This window comes from Corvus kubaryi, unplaced genomic scaffold (genome assembly GCF_017639235.1).
Source record: "Corvus kubaryi isolate FWS band 111438036 unplaced genomic scaffold, C.kubaryi_AGA036_p1.0 133, whole genome shotgun sequence".
Taxonomy (NCBI): Eukaryota; Metazoa; Chordata; class Aves; order Passeriformes; family Corvidae; genus Corvus; species Corvus kubaryi.
This window is the reverse complement of record NW_024580667.1, coordinates 30,153,523-30,166,699: the sequence shown is the minus strand read 5'-3', so window position 1 is coordinate 30,166,699 and position 13,177 is coordinate 30,153,523. Positions and strand designations below refer to the sequence as shown.

At 41.4% G+C, this 13,177-nt stretch overlaps 1 protein-coding gene across 2 annotated transcripts in view; it reads right to left on the bottom strand.

Annotated features, from left to right (window-relative positions):
* Positions 1 to 13,177, bottom strand: part of LOC121670831 (cohesin subunit SA-2-like) — a 62,847-nt gene that overhangs the window by 1,849 nt on the left and 47,821 nt on the right. For both annotated transcript variants that reach the window (XM_042041679.1, XM_042041670.1), the window contains 8 exons: positions 12,510 to 12,678; positions 9,810 to 9,955; positions 8,824 to 8,925; positions 7,342 to 7,496; positions 7,111 to 7,239; positions 3,032 to 3,222; positions 1,764 to 1,938; positions 689 to 776 (listed from right to left, as the gene is read on the bottom strand). In XM_042041679.1, the coding sequence (XP_041897613.1) occupies positions 689 to 776; positions 1,764 to 1,938; positions 3,032 to 3,222; positions 7,111 to 7,239; positions 7,342 to 7,496; positions 8,824 to 8,925; positions 9,810 to 9,955; positions 12,510 to 12,678 (1,155 nt within the window). The remainder of the gene's footprint in view (positions 1 to 688; positions 777 to 1,763; positions 1,939 to 3,031; positions 3,223 to 7,110; positions 7,240 to 7,341; positions 7,497 to 8,823; positions 8,926 to 9,809; positions 9,956 to 12,509; positions 12,679 to 13,177) is intronic.

The following is a 13,177-nucleotide window of genomic DNA, read 5'->3' as shown; positions in this document are numbered from 1 at the left end:
GCTGAGCTGAGACCCAGGCAGACAGCTGCAGCTCTGCCAAACTTGGATCCCAAAGGCAATCAGTGCTCACAAGACAAGCCCCTGGCTCTGCTGGTTGCCACTCCAAGCCCACAATGTTCTCATGCTTTCCTTCAAATCCCCAGTTTGTTCAGGGACAATTTAATCTGCCCAACAACCTTGACTGGAAAAGAAACATGGGATACTCTAGCAAGAGCCCTGGGCTGACCAGTGATCAGACACATTCCAAGTCTTTCAATCCAAAGAACACAATGCAAACACCATTTCTGAAGCAGATCTTCCCTGCAGGCCATGCAGCAGTGCCATCTCTGCAATGTGTCAGTAACACGAAGCAACTGCAGCAAATGGCTCCTAATCAGGAAGCTTCACAGTATGGGAAAAAAGGAAACGGGATCCTCCTCTTAATGCATCCTAAGTGACATTCAATCCTTAGGAATGACCTAAGGATGTCTAGATGCTACAATAAGGATTGCATTAAAAATGTAGATTGAGCTGAAGGAGGAAACTACAGCTGCAGCGGGAAGAAGGCAATCCCCCTTTTCTCATCCTGAAAAAGGCAACAAAAGAGCAACCCCCTTTGCTGCTACACGGCTACCCAGGAGGCTCTGACCTGACATCCACCCACCTCAACTACAGCTGTCCTCAGAGCTGGAAAACCAGCCAGAATTACCTGGTCTGTACCAACAATGTCAACATCTTCAATTGTGTCTTCTGCTGGACCCTCCTCGGAGACATCTTCTGTCTTAATCTCATCTTTGCTGGAAATGAAAAACAAACCAAAAAATAGCTAAGTCTTGAGAAATCTCGTAACAGAGGCTGCACATGGCACAAATGTGCTTTAGGCAGTGTATTTCACATAGTAAGATCTGCTGCTGATATCCACGTAAGGTAGCCTAAAATTACTGGCCCAGAATTTCCCAGTATGAAACAGGTTATGCTCTGAGGAATTTTCAATAAAGCAGTTCAGAAACAAAACATTGATTTAAACAGGGGCTACCTTGATGTTTAATGAATTTTTGTTCTATTTTACTTGTATTCACTATGTCCATTTAACAAGTATTCCAAAACCTGGAAAAATATGCATCTTCCCAGAATTTGTGTTTCACCTTTTAACCTACTAATAAGGGAAATAGCACCTAACACCTCAATAAATTAACTGAATTGAAGGCAAATACTGCACCTGAGCACTTTGCTCAAAAGTAGACTGCAGACTCCCTATTTCTGCAACACCTGTTACATCCAAGTTGTGTGGGGTTTCACTCGGGCACGTGTGCATGCCACACACCAACACGTCTCTAAAAGAAAGCCACTGGGTACACAGTAGTTGATAGCAGATCTGCAGAGACAAGAATCCTCTTTCATTTCCAGAGATGCAGAAAACACTTCTTGTCTGGCTCCAGCAAACAGCCAGAGAGTAACCCACACCACAGCACTCCAATCTGGACATGGGAAGTAGGACAGGGAATTTTCCTCCATCCTTGTCTTTTTCTCTGTACACTCAGTATTACTCCAAGAAAGCACAGAAGCCCTGTGACAGTGGCAGGAGAAAGCAGCAAATGTAGATACCGGACTCGGAAAGAAAAAACCCCAACCTGTCCTTGGGACACAGCCCATAAGAAAGACAGGAGGGGCACACACCCTTAGCTCATGAAGTATTACAAAAAACAGAAGCAGAGGTGGATAGAGAGACCCCAAGCATCAATGTAAGAACAGGTGAAGGAGCTTGTAAAACATCAAACTCTCACCAGTATCTTCTGCGCAGCCCTCCTGGACAAAGGAATGGCAAATGCTCCTGCAAGCGCATCTCTCGAGATTTCAGCCTCTTTCTGCTTTTCCCTGCTGAGGAGGGAAGCTGGGAAGCACCCTGCTGTTCCAGGGCTTTGCTTGCTGCTTCAGTCTGGCTGGTTTCAGGCAAAGACCCTGCAACAGAGAGTGAACATAGTTGTTCTTCAGCCTCACCCTCAGAGGTCTTGAGATGGACATTTCCAATATGTTCCCCACAGCAGTGAAACAATCGGGCCAAGCTTAAAAGGACATCTGGAGCAAAGCATTCATTTATTGAAGGAGACAGCTAAAAGCCACTTAAAAGAAAATCCATTTAATTTGCCCACTGGTCATTTTTGCAATCTAGATTTATTAACTTGGCCCTGGTCCATAACTGCTATCAGTACTGCTGAGTCTCTATAATGCCCAAGAAAGGAGGGCCCGTGGGGACACAAAGGAACCAACTCTCTGAAAGCAAGTCACTGAAAAGAAGATTTATGAGAAAGAATGAGAAAGAAACTAAAGGACACTGTGGAAAATTTTCCTTTCCTCCACATACAACTGCACATGCCCGTAACACTTAGCATTTTTATTAGCAATTGTTTTCATAATGGCTTTATTACATTTTAACTAAGTCCCACCATATCCATGCAGTGAATACTTCATTACAGATTGGCAGTCCATTAATGCCGCTAAAGCCTGGATACAGCCCATCTAACTATAACTCTTTAAGGTAGGAGTATAATCTTACAGGCTCCCTAGAAATTCAACAGAGAGAAAAACCCTAGAAGATGACTTGGCCCAGAAAATCTGGCCTGAAGATCTGAGTCAACTCCTGGAAATACCTCTCCTGTCTCAATTATCTACAGGGCCTAAAGCAACAATGCCCTTAAGTTAACAATTAAAAGCAATCAACCAAGTCTCAGTGCCTCAGACAAATGCCAGATGTTAGTACACAGCAGAATTCAGATAATCTTGAATTCTTGTCACTCGGAGTCCTCAGCCCAACCTTGCTGCTATTGAGTGATCAAGGGACCTTTAACAACAACAAAGCTGAAGGCAAAAACCACAGTTCAAGCTGGGAAGTCCACAACATCCAACACATCGTGGTACTGTACTGCCAATGCAAAGCATGAAATATGTTTTAGCACGTGCAAATTTGCTAAAGCAAAGCAAAATAGCAAATACAGCAGTTTTGTCACACAGACAACAAAAATACAGCTGATCAAGAACTGGGAAGTTTTCATACCACTAGACAATTTCCTTTTAAAAGAAGATGTCTTAGATGAGCTCACGGGGGGCCACTCTCCCAAACTGCCGAAGACAGAGCTCTCCTCATCTTCATTTGCCAATAAAGAGTTTCTGTACCAGACCAAGGGCTGCCATTCGTCTCCTCTGCAGGGCAGTGGCTCTGTTATGTACCTCTGTAAGTAACTGTACCTGGGACAAAAACAAAAGCAAGCATAAGGATACTCACTGTCCTTCCCTTCAATATCTCGGGCAGGTATTGCAAGAAAGTATTTTCACTTTACTCTCCAAAGGTGCATACAGAACTGTTGAAGAGAGGGCACCCCTTTCCTCTGAAATACCTGACATCTCTGAAATATCTATTTAAAATGCAGATGTCTTCAAAGCTAAAAGAGTGCTTGAGTTTTTAGCATTAGAAACAACACTAGATCCACAGAAATTACAAAACTACTTCAGCCTCTAGAAAGAGTTTCCTGTGCAGGGAAAGTCACTGCCAATTGCTGCTGACAGTAGCAACCTGAACAAAGCAGAATTCTATGAGGAGTCACCTCTTCTCCTGGTGGCTTTTTCTGCCTCATGGACTGCAACACAAGGCGAGAGACGCTCCCTGTGATTCAGCAGTACAGGAAACAGTACAGGTCAGGCAATGGGGTTTTTACACCATGAATGCCTGTTCTGTCAAGGTTAAAAACAAGAACAACCAATTAAACCATTTTTCTATATTATCAGCTCAAACTTAATCCAATTCTCACAGCTTTCCAATAAAATGTCAAGTGTCTGCAAGAAGCAGTTAACTGCTCTGCAGTTGTGACAACACATGGGATGTGGGAAACATTGTCTCGAGCCCTGTTCTGTCTGAATCGATCCAGAGACTTGACACTGGGCCTTCCTGAATCCCAGGTGAAGTTATCACCTTTCCTGGAGCAAAAAGGCCTTCTTCAAATACTCTGTTTGAAAAACAGGACATTTCTGATGAAGTCTTTCTGACCCATTCCTACTTCATAACCATAAGAAAAAAAAAATCAAAGTCTGACTCAGGTTTAGAAACTGGATATTCACCACATTTCAGCTACAGTTCATCACTTTAAAATCAAGCCCAGTGTTGTTAAAACAGACCCCACCTTAGCAAATACCAGAAGTGACAGTTTTAACACCAGCCTGTACAACATATTATTCTTTTTTTTTATTTATTAGGAGAGTGGCCTGGAAAATATCAGACGTTTCATTTGCTTTGCAAAACAAGAAAACCAGTGCTGAGAGGAGGTCAGGGTAAGCACCGACTCTGAAACAATTAAGAGTCCTGGACTCTGGGGGCCCCAGGGATCAAGAAATCCTGGTAATGGAATTTGTTGGTTTCAAACAAGCACGTATTGTAACTACAGTTTCAGGGTCTAATCCAACTGCTATCAATGTCAATGGAAAGACTCCTACTGATTCAGGAATCAGGCCCTTCATGCTGCTTGCTATTCAGCAATTCATTTCTTGTGTGCATTTTGTGGTACAGAGCAATTGACAAGCCAAGTGTTTTACTGCTATAGCCTGGGCAATTACAGGGGAGAGGGTTAAAGTCCATATACTTTGATGGTGTTGAAATATAGTCTTTTCTAACAAATGCCCATATTCTGTATCTCATCTGTTACAGGTACATTCACATAACATACAGACCTGGACATCAATCCTATGATTAATAAGAAAAATGAAAATAACCAGATGTTTGTTTCTCAAAGTTCATGTTGACCTAAAACATTCCATCCAGTAATTTATGATGGAGCTAAACCTAAATATTTCTAAGAGGAAATATAATCTCCAGCCTCTGCAAGGCACTTTAGGCCTCCCAGAATAGAAACTGTTATTCTAGAAACATAGTATGAACATACTTGTGGATAAATTGCAATTTCCCTTCTAGTGAATTTTATTGTTTTTCATTTGTTCCCAGCAGTAGAGGGAAGGCCCAAAGCAGTAAGAACTGAAGTCAAGTGCATTCCCTGCTAGGTTCTGTAATGTCCCACAAAACTCTTCCATGAATAAACCTACCTGAATGTATCAAATGTATCTGATACATTCAGGAATATACTTCCAGAATATATCCTCTGATCAAGAGGTTAAATATAGTCCTAGGAAAAAAATTATCATGATTTAGCTTTAATCTGCCCCCATCAACAATTAAATATTTTCCTCTTGTTCAATTAAAAAGTACTCCCAGGAGGTAAATGAAATGATACTTTTTCAAGGATGGTTTAACAGAAAACTACTTATTGCACGGGTGTCACCACAGATGATTACAGGTCTTTAAAATACAGACAACATGGACAGAGTTATACAGAAACTGTCCAAACTGGGGCCTGGAGCACTTCCCTATGAAGACAGGCTGAGGGAGACCAGGTTCAGCCTGGAGAAGAGAAGGCTCTAGGCAGGACTTACAGCACCTTCTAGTGCCGCCAGTCACCGCAACATTCTAGTACCTAAAGGGAGCTGACAAGAGAGCTGGAGAGGGACTTTCTATAAGGGCATGTAGAGATAGGACAAGGCTTTAAATGGCTTTAAACTGAAAAAAAAGCAAGTTTAGATGAGATATTAGGAAAAAATCCTTGACTGTGAGGGTGGTGAGGCACTGGAACACGTTGCCCAGAGAAGCTGTGGACTCCCCATCCCTGAAGTGTCAAGGCCAGGTTGGATGAGGCTTTGAGCAACCTGGTCTAGCAGAAAGTGTTCCTCCCCATGGCAGGGGGGTTGGGACTGGATGATCCTTTGGCTTCTATGAAAACCAATTTGAGTAGCAGATCTTAAAGAGTCTCATCTGAGAAAAATGCAAGAATAGAAAATGAAGTTATCCATACCCATAGGTTATCCACTTTAGGTTTCTCAGGGTTTGTAATCAGTGTATGTTGACTATTTTTCTTCTGCATTTTGCATTCCAGCTTTGAATCAATTTTTTCAAATGAATTGTCTGTGTTGCTGGCAATCATTAATAAATTGTGTCATGTGAAGTAACAGGAAAATAGACATTTTACCATTCTTGACCCAGATTACATAAAACCTGTTCTATGATTCCCATGGAAGTTATCCTCCAATTTAAGACAAAGTGACATGGGAACAAGCAAGTTACACAGAGCTCAGAAAGATGTGATGGTTGTTTTTTTCCATTTCTGCTGACTTCCTTTCAAAAGTAAAACTTTTCTTGTCATGTACTGGAGTGATATGCTCAGAAATGCAAAAAGGCAGATGTGTCTTAATGGTTCATCTTACATTTCCATGTCTTCAAATATGCTTTCTGGAAAATGGAAATACCTGGTTTTTTACAGTATCTGTAACTAAAATACTGAAGTACAGAGATCCAGATCCAAAATGAACAGCACTGACTAAGGAAGTAATGCTAAAGGTCAAATAGAAGGAAGAATGTTACTTCTGTCTCCAGATGACCAGAGCTGAGGCAAGTGAAGAAGGGAATACTCATGCATCTCTCCATTCAGGTGCATAATACCCCATTGATGCCAAAGGAAGGCTATCATTCTGACAGCATTAAATGAAAATATTTAAACCACTGTAAACCATGGGCCCACTGGATCAGGGCATATTCCCATGTAAATAGCAAATCCTTGGATTTAAATATCTATATTATGAAGAGTGTCACATATATTTCTATTCCAAATATGTTCCACGGAATTCACATAATTGACGCCTGAAGCTGTGGAAATAGATAATTACAAAATAATGATCCGTGCATTACTTCTTCCACAAACTTTTGATTTACTCTTCTGTTCAGAAAAGCATTCCTGCCACTCCACTAACCAGTCAAGTTGCAAATCTCTCCCACCAAATTAACAGCTTTTCCTTTACAAGAATTGCCATATGTGGCCACAACTAAGCGTAAGAAAGATCTAGAATGCATCTTGCGCATACAATCTGAAATAACTCCTACTACAAAATTCAACAAGGGTGTCTCAGCCTCAGGGGCAGACTGATGTAAGAGGCTGTCTGAAGAGCCCTTGAGCAAATTCCACCACACTGAAGTTCAAGTGTCCTTTGTACAGGGATACATAAATCACACACTGTACGATGGCGTACAAGAACTTAACTTACACTAGTCTTTTGTCTGGCTTTAGCAGCTTGTTGGAAAATTCACTGATGATTACCAGAAAGCTCAAGTTAGGAGGCAAGCATTTTCCATCTACTCCAGTAGCTCCTTGAAAAGCAAATTCAATCCCTTCCCTATTGAAAGAAAAACAGAAAAGAACAGAGTAATAAAGCAGATAAAACAGACAACTAACAAAAGCAATGACCATGGACAAGGTGATGTTACATGGCACATACTTGTGTATCATGGCTATAGATTCTCTAGATTTCACTTGGTCCCAACCAAATGTTAGTGAAAAGCGACGAGCAAGTTCTTTGATGTTTGTAAAGGAAGCAGAGGAGAGGTCCACACCACTACTGCTGTCTTGGTTTTCTGCATGTGTCTGAAACAGCTGCAAGAGAAGTCTCAGATAAGCAAACACAGGTAATCCTATAGGGAAACAAAGCACCAGGCAGACAGAGAGACAGGCACAGCAAGCAAGAGTCACCTCACACAGACAGAAGCCTTACAGAAGAGCTGGTAAGTTGTGCTTCTGAAGCACATGAATGGAACAATGACAATGAACTGACACAAAGGACACTGCTGTGCTCATAAGACAGGCACAAATCAAAAAATAGAAATAAAAAAATGATACGCATAAAGAGAAAAGCGATTCCTGAAGACGATGGTCCCACTGATCTCATCTCCTCTTGCATCTTCTGAATCAAGCCCCAGAGGCCTAATTGGCCCGAGATGCTTTCAGAGTAGCACAATGCAGATACAAAACAGCAAGATTGGCAGCACCATAGGCCAATTTCGGAGAGTAAGATTAGGTCAAAAGCACACCTTGAGCTCAATTAACTGTGCTTTGGGTTGGTTTTTTTTCTAACAGAATATGGAAGGAGCTTGTTCTCATCAACCTGTTAACTTTCAAGGTCAAGTAAAGGCCAAAAAGGGCCTGTTGTCTATGTGATACCTAAACACAAAGTCCTGACTATGTCAGCAGAATATATGTAGCCAAATGCTGCTTAGACTGATCTAAGCTCAGATTTCAAGGGCTGGTTCACAGATCTAAGCCCCCAGCAGTGTGTGTGAAATAAGCAAAGCTCATGTGTCAGTATCCCCAGGAGGAGCCTGCTCTCTGGATTACAGCAGGCCAGGCTAGAAGCAGTTCTGACCACAGGCAGAGCTGGCAAAAGCAGCTGCTAAAATAGCTAACTGGCTATCAGTCAGCAGCTGCAAGCCCCAGCAACTGAGACCCTTCAGAAAAGCTGCAACCCACTTTCCTCCAGAAAAAAAAAGCTGAAAATACAGGGGGTTGGAGCTGAACATACATACGCACATCCATGGTTCCTCAAATCCAAAAGGAATTAAGGTAGCCCGTAAAACACAGCATAATATCCTTAACATTTGTTAAGGTTAAGAGACACTTACTGTGTCCCAAGAAACACTTCAGAACCTCACATCAGTTCTAACATACTATGCATTGGAAGATTAAAAACATGACAAAAAAAATCAGGGACAAAAGCACCTTTTAAAACAGATGTAGTGATTTGAAAGGAGTTTTAGTTATGACATGCAAAAACAACATAAACATAGAAAGTGCAGGAAAGGAAGTCATTTCTGTCGCTAGGTTTTCTAATGATTTTGAATTAATTATGGCATGGGAGGTAAAAATCTTCACTGTGAATACAGCTATCATAAGAGCCCCTAGCCTCTTACTTTAATCTTAACCTTACCTGCTGCAGACAGAGAATCAGTGTCTTGGCACTCTGAATTTTGTTATTGTGCCTCGTCTTGCTTAATGTTTCTTTAATTATGTCTCCAAAATCACTGTAGGTCTATCAACAGTAACAAAACAATTGAGAATTATCATTCCCCTTCTTTAGCACTGGGAGTACACAAACCACATGACTGTTCAAGTGACACAAGAAGTTCCTAAAACACTCCCAATATCAGAACATGCAAGTTAAAAGATGAAAACTGGACTTTTTATAATATTTCATATGTAAAGCAATGGTATGCTTCTTTAAGAGTAATGTGGGGATCAAAGATACACTGAAATTGTTAAGTATTAACAACTAATTGATTGTCAATTCTTAATTCATAATTAATTGTTAATTCTTAAAAAAGAGCAAAGCCTCACCAGGAGAGAAATAAGTCTTCTGTACTTTACCAGTGCTTGCCAATGAAGCAAAGCACAAGATTCATACTCAGGTATTTCCAAAGTTCTGTCAATTGACTCAAGGAAACTGCACACTCTGATGTTCTTGGCCCTCCTGAAACCCCCTTCAGAGTGGCTGAAGCTCTCCTAAACCCGGGTCATCTAAACCCTGGGACTCATGTGAAATGTAGGCACCTGCATATGGACTGTGTGAGCTGTATGAATTAAGCTGACCATTTCAGTGTGAGAACCTCAATAGGTGAAACACTCCCCAGCCATAAACTGCTGCTCTGCAGTGGCCTCTCTGGAGAAGCTGAGGAGCAGATGTCCAGACAGACATGTCCTCTTCTCAATTTTCAGTAGCTTTGTCTGCAGTGAGGTACCTTTGTGGAACCAAGAGAGGAGATCTGCCCCACTCCTGCTTGATTTTATAGCCCTTTTGTGATTATACCAGGATTCGGAGCCATAACACTATTAACACCGTATCTTTCACAAACATTGGAGACACTTTCAAAAACTAAAATGCACTGATAGGAAAAACAACCTTATCTAAAACATTACCTTCACATAATACTTATAGATCTCAGCTGCTGCAGTCATCTCTACCACATCATACACTATTAACTTGCAATATGCTGCAAGAAGACTCCGCTTTTTGTGCAAGTCATCAAGTTTGCAACTTTCATCCTTTTCCTCTTCTGTCAGATCTAGGGAAACAAAAGCATTGAAGCTTTGTTCTATTACTTTATTCAAGGTATCCCAATTCAAATGACCAACTTTCACCTAAATAGCATAGACTCAGCTGTTCAGTAACAGATGCCAGCACTCATCCCTGTGTATATCAGAAAACACAGGTTTGTTCCCATTTCAAAGCTGCAGTTGGTAACACAGTGAAAACACAGTCTTCTTCCACAGTCTTCTACTCTGATCTTCACAGGGCTTTGGCATTTCTACTAGTCAGAATCTCCTAGTACAACACTGCTCACAGCTACAGAACTGAACCAGCATGTAGAATAAAAGGCACAAACACACCAAATGGAATGGATCAGAAAAATTGCAACCACTTTTTTTTTCCTAGAATAAAACATGCTAGAAAAGTAGCACCTAACTCATCAGAAACCCTACAAAAGTTGTCACACACAGTCAGCAAGAGTTCCAATGAAAGTCTCCAAGTGCTTATCAGTAAGAGTGAAAGGAAAAAAAGTCATTTAACAGCATTAAGAACATATTAAGCGTCTGGAACATGAGTTAATTACTTGCTGGAATACTCATGGGAAACAGATACTCTTAAGAGTATTCCAACAAGCAATGAAGGTGCTTGAGGAGAGCTTCTTTGCAGCAGGACAGCCAAGACACACACTTTCCTGCTGCATATGAAAGTTATCAGCTACCAAAAGACTTCAGTCTCTGACCTATAATTTTGATGTGGACTGTTTCTGCTGCTAGAATGACTGTGGGCCTCGAAACAAACATAAGGCAAATGACTGATCAAAAGTATCTGAAAATTAAGAGTTTAAACTGGAATGAAACAGCTGCCAGCTGTGCACACGGACAGCACACATATACCATCACAAAATCACTTGTTCAGGAAGGAATCTGCAATGGCAGGGATCCTTTGTGGGGAGAACTGAGAAACTGAAGGCATCATAGAAAAAAAGGTTTGAAAAAGTTCTCAGGCCATTTAACCCAAAGCGGGATCAATTTTATCCCTTTCAGATACACAACAAACATTTCAGATACCTAACATACACAACCTGAAACATAACCCACTTCAGTAACTCCCACAACTAGGATACTACAACCTACTTGTGCAATCTTTTCTCCTGTATCTCTACTAATACAGATTCTCTTACTATCTCCCTCTTGCAATTTCAGCCCATCAGTGGTTCTTGCATATACACCATGATCCAGGGAAGTGTAGTGCCCAAAACTGAACATCTGAACAGCTGAAGGACAAGAGTTAGACAGAGAAATCTAGAACAATGCTTGTTTTGTCAAAGCATGACACTTGAACTTGGCCTCAGAACCACAGTGAACAATCTATTTTCAAAACACTCCCAAAAGAAACCAGCCTTCATAATTACAACCTCAATACAGCATCCAAATGTATTTGAAAAAAGGCAGGAGAGCAACAAATACTATTTCCCACTGGACTGAGAGCAGCCCTGAGGAAAAGGACTTGAGGGTGTTGGTTGATGAGAAGCTCAACATGACCCAGCAATGTGCACTCACAGCCCAGAAAGCCAACTGTGTCCTGAGCTGAATCAAAATCAGTGCAGCCAGCAGGGCAAGGTTGGTGATTCTGCCCTCCGACTCTGCTCTGGTGTGATCCCAGCTGGAGTGCTGTGCCCAGCTCTGGGGTCCTCAGCATAAGAAGGACGTAGACCTGCTGGAGCAAGTCCAGAGGAGGGTCATGAAGATGCTCAGAGAGCTGGAGAACCTTGCCTATGAAAACAGGTTGAGAGAGTTGAGGTTCTTCCACCTGGAGAAGGGCAGGTTCTGGGGAGACCCTGCAGCACCTTCCAGTACCAAAAAAGGGCAAACAAGAGAGGTGGAGAGGGACTTTTTACAGCAGCATGTAGTGATACAATGGGGAAAGGCTTTAAACTGACAGAGGAAAGATTTATTTCTTAGATATAAGGAAGAAATCCTTGACTGTGGTGGTGGTGAGGTACTGAAACAGGTGGCCCAGATAAGCTGTGGATGCCCCATTCCATGTTCAAGGCCAGGCTGGATGGAGGTTTGAGCAACCTGGTCTAGTGGGAGGTGTCCCTCTCCATGGCAGGGGGTTTTGGAATTAGATGATCATTAAGGTCCTTTCCAACCCAAACAAGTCTATAATTCTGTGAAACCTGCCCCACAGCCCCAAAATCAAAATCCACTGGTCCTTTACTCTGATGGCTTAGAAGGGTCCATGCACTGACAGAGCCACACTGCAATACTGCAAGGCCTTCCTCTAACACCATCATCTGGACCATGAAAGTCAATCTACCAAATACTTTCACTCACTCAGCCCTGCTTTAGTTCAGCCCTTTTCATCCTACAAGTAAACTGGCATTTGTATTCTGTGGTTAGTCAGTACAGATCAAAGAATTACAGATTTTTTTGTTTGTAAAAGAGCCCAACCAGAAAAAAACCAAAGCAGCTCACAAAACAACAACAACAAAAGCAAGACCAGCCCTTTTTCCTGATACATTCACTGCAGATGACAAATGATAGCAAAAATGGTAGATTGTTTCTCCAGTGATGAAGATGTCTAACCTTTTTTTTCATCTTCTTCATCCATGAAAACATGTTCCTGGATAAATGAAAGCAGTTTTTCCTGAAGTGGTGTGTTAGGAAGATAACCTAGAAGTCCAACTGCTTCTTGATTATTATTTGAATCCAGGTGACTCAAAATCAGCAACCAGTCACAGAGTATCATGAAGGCCTGTATCAAGCAAACAAAGCCAAAGAAGGATTTAGAGACCATGTTACTTTTCCTGCCAATTCCACTCTGCATTTCCATCAATCACAATCAAGTTTCCATCCCACTTCTTCCTTGCAAACTAAAGATTTCTCTTTGCCTCAGCTGTGGTGAAATGCCCCAGCTAAATCCTTAAAAAACTTGTATATTAGGATGCAGAGTACACAAGTATCATGTATGAATAACACCTAAAGGTTTTCAAAGTTCCGTGGGCAAGAAGAAGAGCTCTATTACGTTGAAATATCCCTCTTTTAACATGAACCACTGGACAATTTCTCCATTTTTTTAAGTAATATTCATAGCAAGACATTATTGAAGCAATGATAGCAACCAGCACACTGATAGGTCTAATCAGAAAACGCAATGATTTTCATTCAGATTCAGGCTTTGATTCTGCAGATGGACTCATGCAGACAGAAATCTATGCTTGACTGAAGCACTAACTTGTAGCATTTTAACTAAC